Source organism: Armigeres subalbatus, chromosome 3 (genome assembly GCF_024139115.2).
Source record: "Armigeres subalbatus isolate Guangzhou_Male chromosome 3, GZ_Asu_2, whole genome shotgun sequence".
NCBI lineage: Eukaryota > Metazoa > Arthropoda > Insecta > Diptera > Culicidae > Armigeres > Armigeres subalbatus.
In genome coordinates, this window is record NC_085141.1 from 197,178,610 (window position 1) to 197,187,408 (window position 8,799).

General features: G+C 36.3%; 1 protein-coding gene and 1 long non-coding RNA gene across 4 annotated transcripts in view; one reads left to right on the plus strand and one right to left on the minus strand.

Annotated features, from left to right (window-relative positions):
- Window positions 1–3,586, minus strand: part of LOC134224912 (myocardin-related transcription factor B) — a 26,142-nt gene extending 22,556 nt beyond the window's left edge. Inside the window, exons 1-2 of one of the 3 annotated variants that reach the window (XM_062704565.1) lie at window positions 3,402–3,552; window positions 3,056–3,264 (exon numbers count right to left, since the gene is read on the minus strand). Coding sequence is in view for 1 of the 3 variants with exons in the window: in XM_062704563.1 (XP_062560547.1) it covers window positions 3,402–3,429 (28 nt within the window). In the remaining 2 variants the exon portion in view is untranslated. The other 2 variants (XM_062704563.1, XM_062704564.1) reach the window with 2 other exon arrangements.
- A 2,044-nt stretch (window positions 3,587–5,630) lies between these two features.
- On the plus strand, window positions 5,631–6,323 carry LOC134220638 (uncharacterized). The gene is made up of 3 exons (XR_009981986.1): window positions 5,631–5,955; window positions 6,033–6,133; window positions 6,186–6,323. It is a non-coding gene; the product is annotated as an uncharacterized LOC134220638 (long non-coding RNA).
- Window positions 6,324–8,799: the final 2,476 nt, after the last annotated feature.

Sequence of the window (8,799 nt, forward strand, 5' to 3'; positions counted from 1 at the left end):
GACCGATTTGTGCGATTTTATCTTTAAACGAAAGCTATGTTTTTGTCATTGGACCCATTATTTTTTTCTGCAATCGGAAATTCGGTTTCAGAGATATCTGTGAAATACGAATATGAGACATATGTTCAGACTACTAATGAAAGTTTGTCACACCAATATCTCAGCCGTCTATGACCCGATTTGAACTCTTTTGGGCTCAAACAGAAGCTGTAATATTGCCATTTAAGGCGGCAAATCAAATCTGCAGTCTTTTGTATTTTTAAAATTGTTAAATTTCCAGAAATATCCTTTTTACCCTTCTTACACCCTAAGAAGGGTATAAAGATCGCTTGAAAAACCGACTTTTTATCCGAGGCTCGGAGACCCAAGTCGTATATACCAATCAACTCAGCTCGACGAACTGAGCACATGTATGTATGTGTGTGTGTGTGCGTATGTGTGTGCGTTACAAAAATCTCACATCAAGATCTCAGCCGTCCGTGGACCGATTTGCACGATTTTAACACTTAACGAAAGATATGACTTTGTTATTGTACGAGTTCAATTTTTTTTGCAATCGGACATTTGGTTCCAGAGATATGTGAGAAATACGAACATGAAGTGCATTTTCAGAAAACTAACATAATAATGTCACATGAATATCTCAGCCGTCTGTAAACCAATTTGCATGATTTTATCTTTAAACGAAAGCTATGACTTTGCCATTGAACCCATTGTATTTTGTTTTTGCAATTAGACATTGGGTTCCGGAGATATCTCTGAAATACGAACATAAATCATTAGACGTATCAACTTCACACATTGGTAAAATATGTCCCATCAAGATCTCAGTCGTCCTTGGACCGATTTGTGCGATTTTATCTTTAAACGAAAGCTATGTTTTTGTCATTGGACCCATTATTTTTTTTTCTGCAATCGGAAATTCGGTTTCAGAGATATCTGTGAAATACGAATATGAGACATATTTTCAGACTACTAATGAAGAATTGTCACACCAATATCTCAGCCGTCTATGACCCGATTTGAACTCTTTTGGGCTTAAACAGAAGCTGTAATATTGCCATTTAAGGCGGCAAATCAAATCTGCAGTCTTTTTGTATTTTTTAAAAATTGTTAAATTTCCAGAAATATCCCTTTTTACCCTTCTTACATCCTAAGAAGGGTATAAAGATCGCTTGAAAAACCGACTTTTTATCTGAGGCTTGGAGACCCAAGTCGTATATACCAATCAACTCAGCTCGACGAACTGAGCACATGTATGTATGTGTGTGTGTGTGCGTGTGTGCGTGTGTGCGTATGTGTGTGCGTTACAAAAATCTCACATCAAGATCTCAGCCGTCCGTGGACCGATTTGCACGATTTTAACACTAAACGAAAGCTATGACTTTGTCATTGTACGAGTTCAATTTTTTTTTGCAATCGGACATTTGGTTCCAGAGATATGTGAGAAATACGAACATGAAGTGTATTTTCAGAAAACTAACAAAATACTGTCACATGAATATCTCAGCCGTCTGTAAACCAATTTGCATGATTTTATCTTTAAACGAAAGCTTTGACTTTGCCATTGAACCCATTGTATTTTGTTTTCGCAATTAGACATTGGGTTCCGGAGATATCTCTGAAATACGAACATAAAGCATTAGACGTATTAACTTCACACATTGGTAAAATATGTCCCATCAAGATCTCAGTCGTCCTTGGACCGATTTGTGCGATTTTATCTTTAAACGAAAGCTATGTTTTTGTCATTGGACTCATTAATTTTTTTCTGCAATCGGAAATTCGGTTTCAGAGATATCTGTGAAATACGAATATGAGACATATTTTCAGACTACTAATGAAAAATTGTCACACCAATATCTCAGCCGTCTATGACCCGATTTGAACTAGTATAATAAGGGGGTTGCGTTCACTGTAGGTGGATTAAGTCGGGTTTTTTATTTTGAAATCGTTAAAAGCATGATAATATCAGTTATTTTACATTCAATTGAAGGTCATATGCATAGAAATTGTAATATGCACTGGGCACACACAACCATTTAAAAGTGTAAGAAGGGTTGCGTTCACTGTAGGTGGATTGAGTCGGGTTTTGTTGTTACTACTCCTATTGGGACATTGCCGCTTATTGTTTATTAAGCATAGTTAATAACTGCGAGCTTTCTGAAGCCCAAAATAACCAGTTTTGCGTTCGTATATCATGAGGCTAACACGATGATACTTTTATGCCCATAGAAGTCGTGAAAATGTTCAGTCCGAAAAGACCGGGCCTCAAATCGAACATAGCCACCTTTGTTATGGTCTTGCTTTATAAGCGCGTATCTTACCACACGGCTAATAAAGGTCCTTATTGTCACTGTTGATAGATTGTAATTGTAATTTTATTCATTCAGTTTTACGTGATCATGTAGCTACAGACCTTATTTTCAGGGCAATAGATCCAACAAATCTTTCTAGGAATTTGTATCTTGTGCAAGCCAAGTGATAGCCAATCGAAAAAAAAATCACTTATATAGATTCTATCGGGATAAGGAAACTAATTTACAATTTTCAGATTGCCATTCTATGCTTTTGCTCGTTGGATATGATTCTCGACCTCAAGAATAACAAATGCTATTTTTTTTCACCTTGATTCTTATGATACTATAGTGACCATTTGCTAGTTGAAAAAATAATGTGCATCAGACAGCGTCATTAAATGCAAATCGAACAAGTTCGATTTTAATTAGCAAATATTTGATAGGAAAACATTGTAATTAACAAAATCCTATGAAGTAAATGATCACTGTAGCTGAAGCAACGAAATCTGTATCGAAGTATTGATAACGCATTTTTGCAGTATACAAACTGAACTAAAAGACTTAGTTTCGCTTAGTTTCTAACACATGATTTTAAATTTATATAATCTATCTTTAGAAAAGATAAAAGGTGTAAGTACTTAACACATTCAATTATATTGAATAATAATTGTATACGCAATAAGCAGCTATTCTTTTCAGAAATAATCAAATTTTTGCTTCACCTTCCCAATGTATTGCCACTATAGAAGACTTACTTGCATTGCATGGATCCACAGGCTGGCCATGACAAAAATATTAATCCCATTGCGTAGATTCGACGGATGCCGGAAGGTCATCGGGATAAAGTATCAATTATCCACGGGAAACACTAACTTTGCAAGTATGTCCAGCTAAATTCGATCCAATATCGTCACTTTGCATCGAGCTTACAGAGCAAATAGTATTTTTTATTTCCAGCTGTTTTCTTTTAGATGGCAGAAGCCGATTAATCGCAGTTCATTTATTTATACATTTATTTTTAGTTCCACCCAGAACTTCTTCTCGTAGGTGGGCGGGGTACTGAAAACGGTAATAAACACTATGCACCCAATCTAAACGTACCATTTGTTATCATATTGAAAGTATCCATTTCTCCTTTAGTTTAACAACAAATCACAATTTTAAAACAGTTGAAAATAATACTAATTATTCCGATAAAAGATAAAATTTTGCAAAATAAATTTCAGAGGAGAGAAAACAAACGCCAAACTTCTTTAATGACAGCTGAGATGACAGTTACCGTTTACACACAAAACAAAAAGAGGACTAGTACGTTTGCTTGATACACACGTTATATACACGCTAACATAAATCTGCACAGCGGCTATCTGACAAGCTGACAATTGGGTTGTTTAGCAAAGAAAAATATGAGGTTTTTTATAGTTTAACATGAAGAGCATGCTTTCCTGATCTCCAACATATTTTTAATTTGTTTGTAAACCTTTTATTTACATTTTTGTGCAGCAAACAATAAGCCATTTCAATCGATAGAATGACACTAACATTCATAGAATGACAAAATAGTTCCGGGGCTCCAAAAATTCTGAAAAATTGGGGTTAGGCTCAGTTTTTTATGCAGATTCAGAATATGTAAAAACATATAGGTACCCCTAAACAACCCAATTCGCGAATACGAAAGTAATGCCTCTACACGCTAACCTGGAGCTACCCACAATTATGTCAAAGTGACCCAAAATCAGCAAAACCGTGGTTACTCTAATTTGGGTTCGGGTACCTAAACTCAAATCTGGGTAATAGTACAAGCGAAAAATCTGGGTATCCGGTACCCAGCTCTTTCGCTCCAGAATATTGTTATTGTATAAAATGTTTAAAAATACAGTTCCCCCACCGTTTATCATTTGCCGGCTGTGCCGACAATACTCCGCCTTGACAAATTCAACCATTCTTACCTTATTTTTGCTGCATACAACGAAAAATTCCAACATTTTCTCCGGAATGCAACGTCGGCGCCATGTTGCTGTATCCGAAAATGTTTAAGTCCCCATTTACCCAGATTTCGGGTTCGTCTGACTCAGATCCATTTTGTTGACATACCCAAATTTTGACAACCGCTAATACAAATCGCAAAAATCCGGGTAGAATCGACCCGGCCACTGGGTTATTTCAGATTAGCGTGTACTCACTCTTATGGCAAAATCTCATTGCTATCTGTCAGACTGTGCGTGAAACATGGCCGCCAATCACCCATTCTTGTTCCTCCACAGAACTCCTCCAGAAAATCCCATAAGGAACTGTCAGACTGTGCGTGAAGCATTTACCTTCGTAGTTGCGAATAGAGGTATTTTACGTCTCGAGAAAAACACAAATATTGCGGATTCCTGCTGGTTACATCTTAGGTAATTCGCGAAGTCGAAGCAAAATTCTTCACACAAACAATGACAGTTCTTTATGGGTTTTTACAGTAGAGCAACAGAGAGGAGGAGATGGCGGCCATGTTTCACTCAAACTCTGACAGATAGCAATGGGATTTCCCATAGGAGGGAAGAGCAGAATTTGCTTCGACTTCGCGAATCGCAACAGCCACTAAATACAACAGAGTCAATATAAGGCTATCTGACGTTTAATCATCTTTTTCTCTTGGACGCGCACGGAAAGGATAGGATTTATTTTCATACGGAAACGCTTCGGAAGCGTTTCCGTATGAAAACAAACCCTATCTCGTCTGTGCGCGTGCAAGAGAAAGACGATGAACGTCAGATACCCTTATGAATCTTCCCCATCGTATGCATTTGCCATGAAAAACACTCTCTATGTGCTCAGTGACTCTGGTGGTCTCTCACTAATACAATCGAGCACTGCTGTCAATTGGCAAAAAACACGTGGTTTTTGTTTCAGCGGGAAAATTCTCCCTATCTTTTAACCCGGCGGCTATCTTGACGTTTACCTTCGCAGTCGAGCCTGCGAGCGTAAGACCGCCGCGGTATTCTAGAAAAAGATATTGTGTATCCGGAATAAATTTATACCGGTTTTTATATCGAAGTTGGATTTTTATCCAGATACAGGCAACTTTCCCAACTTCGGAAGTAGTGCGCTGGATTCGCCTAAAGATGCGCTAAACAACGCATAAATTAGTTTGACAAATAAAACTTCGGAAGAAAGTTCGGTTCGGAAGTCCCGACTTCCGAAATCTAACTTGGTGCTACGCCGACAATAACCCGAATTAGAAATATTATAGAATAACAATACAATTTATTGTAACATCACTATAAAACACAATAAATTTACAATAGATTTTATTGAAGATGAAATAATACACAGAGAAAAAAATAATTGTGCTTTTGAGAACATCGCACTGTCGTTTTGAAAGTTGCTCATTTCTAGTAATTTTGAGTAGCGAAACATTTACTTCGAGAACAAAACTTTCTATTTTAAAGTTTTTTTGTCTTCGAAATTTTGTGGCCTTGAAAGCGAAAATTTTCACGCTAAGTGATAAAATGTTGTTAAATTAGCTATTTATTTTTCTGGTTGGGCAACACTGGCTATTATACTCTGGCAACTTATCGAGCTGTCAAACTCGTAACTCAAGAATTCCTGTTGAATTCAAAACGGAAAAAGGGCTCCAAAAATACCATCGACGGACTTAATGGAGCCACAGGTAAATATTTTCAGTTTTTCTTCTATGCAATTAAAAATTAAAACATGATTTTGTCTTTTATTCATCGATCGCCGTAGATGTTAACGAAACAAAGCTGGCCTCGGAAAAGTGCTTCAAGCAGCAATCTGGTATCGGCCGACTGCCAAAAATTCAACGATGACTGCGCTTAATTCTATCCGTAAGTTTCAAATAGTGAACTATAAAGTTCATGATGCTAACAATAAATTTAGTTTCCAAGATATTCAACATAGGCCGAGCATTCGCGACAAGATTCCGGAAAGCAGAACAACAATAAACCTCGTAATAAACATGGAGTTGACTGCCACCCAAAATGCGACACTAATGCATACAATCGAAATAAATGTGAAAACCGCAGGAAATTACAAGAGAAATAATAAAATAGAAGCAAAATAATCAATTTGAGTTTTATTTCTCGGCAAACCTAATTTTAAAATGCGCTAGTGAAATTAAGAATGGTATAATTTGTTGTTTTGAAAGTATCACTAGTTGATTCTAATGCAAAAAGCACCTTTCGTTTTAAGAGGAAAATGTTATCTTGAAAGTATTCCTCTTGTCAAAGTTCTTGCGAGGTGACATTTTTTGCATTGGTAAATTTAACAGTCCTATACTTTCTACTGAAAATCACTAACGAATTTTCTTAATTTTACCAACGTTTTTTCAATTTTACCAACGATTTTTTTTTTGTGTGTAGAAATACATTAGAATGTATTGTTATGAACCATTTGTTAAATTGTAAATGAAGTTTTCGCATTAAAACGTACGGGTTGTTAAGTATCGTAACTATACAAAATCTGAGATTTTTTCATACACTTTTTTTTGTAAAACAATAGAATGTATCGTAAATATATTGTTGAAATATCCGAAGAAAACCGTTCAAATTACATTACATTGAATTGTATTTTTATAGTAAAACAATACAATATTGGATTTCTTAATTAAGGTTGGTATTGTACGTTGAATTCAAAACTGGACCCGACGGTTTGAAATCGCCGGTCCATCTAATCGACGTTGAAATTGTCGGTCGACGAAAGAGTGAGAAAGCTACACAGTTGCCGTTAAAATTGACATTCTTTATGCACTGCTCGTATTGGCGTAACGAGTGCGGAAGATCCTTGCACTGTTCCTGCGTTTTCATTGATGTTTGTTTTGATTCCTTTTGACAGCCAACTCACGTGGTTTTGCTTTCGACTCCGATCTCGGCTTGGCGTCGCGACGAGGCGAAGGGTAAAGTCCCATGCTTTTGGAATCATAAATAATTGCTAGCCAGTTAGGAAAATTTATTATTGCATTTGATTGAAGAAAAAAGTGATCTAATGATTTTGAAATAGATTTTACGACTGCATCAATCAACGTATTTTAAGTTCAATATAATAAAGCTCCATTCAAACCAAGAATCAGAATACTAAAATAGTATCTGCATCATCCAAGTACATGGACATCCTCCCTAGCTTGGAACGGTAATTTGAAACAACACCAAGCAAAAATTCGTTGGAATCCATCCTTCGACTAAATCCACAATATCGTGTTCAAAAGAAATTTCTTTTTCTATCTCAATCACATGTTAAATTCCGTTCACTGAATCGGAAAAGTAAAGAATCGAAACAAAATTCTTACAGCAGTATCCACATGAAAAGAACAAAAAACAAAATTGGCATTTGTAAGGTTCCCGCGCAAAGTAATGGGAGCTGTCACTTTACTTTCGGAAAAATATTCTGCTCGATTATTCCGTAAGTAAAAGTGACAATTTGCTCCATGCAGATCAGTTGTCAAAATTCCTCTTGGTAATATTGAACAAAATTCCGTAACCTCTCTACTTTTTCAGTCGATACTGGCCTTTACGACGGCTCTACCCAGCCCTATGCTAAGACCTCATGTTTAGCGTAGCCATCACCAACACCAACGCCGAGCAACGTACGTCAAATCTAAAAAAGCTTAACATCATAAAACATCCAAATTTAGCTTTCTTCAATATTCAACGTTAATCGGGAATATTAATTAAATATGACTAATGAGTTTAATTGATTCAAAACTTATCTACATGATAAATTTTGATTTTACTTACATGGAGAACAACAATTTGTCTTTTATTTCACCGTGAAAAGCTTGAGCAGTATTTAAAAATAAATCCTGCTCTTTTATTGTTGTGGATATTTTTAATTATCAAGCTACAATCATTGGTGTTGTTGACGATTGTTGACATCTCATGCAACTGACAGCGGTCTATCTGCACACTGTGCCCGGGACATGGTGGCTATTTTTAGGCTAAGGGAGTTAGATAGGGATGTCTATAGCCTGGCTCTACCGCTCAACAATGAAATTTTAAGAAAAACAATGCATATTTGCGGCAATGGGATAAATATTGTTATATGCTTATATGCAATTTGAACAACATTTTCAGAAGTTATCATTGATTAAAATTTATACAGTAAATGTTCTAAAAACAATTGGAAGTATTGTTATTGTCGGGCCGGCACCAAACCGGACCGCGCGATTGAGCACTCGCGCTGCGACGCGAGTCGCGACAATTTGAAATATTTCATTAGTGGTGCGCATCATGCACGCATGGATGTACTATCATGCGCACTAATCAGAAATGAGTTGCGACGTCTGATAACTGCAGATATTTCATTTTATTGAAAACAAATTTTCGATTTTCTACTATACACGGAATACATTAGAGAACTATGTTGAAGTATTATATCCACGATGTTGATACAATATGGACAACCATCAAGAAACAATATATCTTATTGTATACCGTAGAGCATATGGTAAATCAATCGTTTACACTGTTGAGCCTATGGTACACTTTTATCCGGGAAG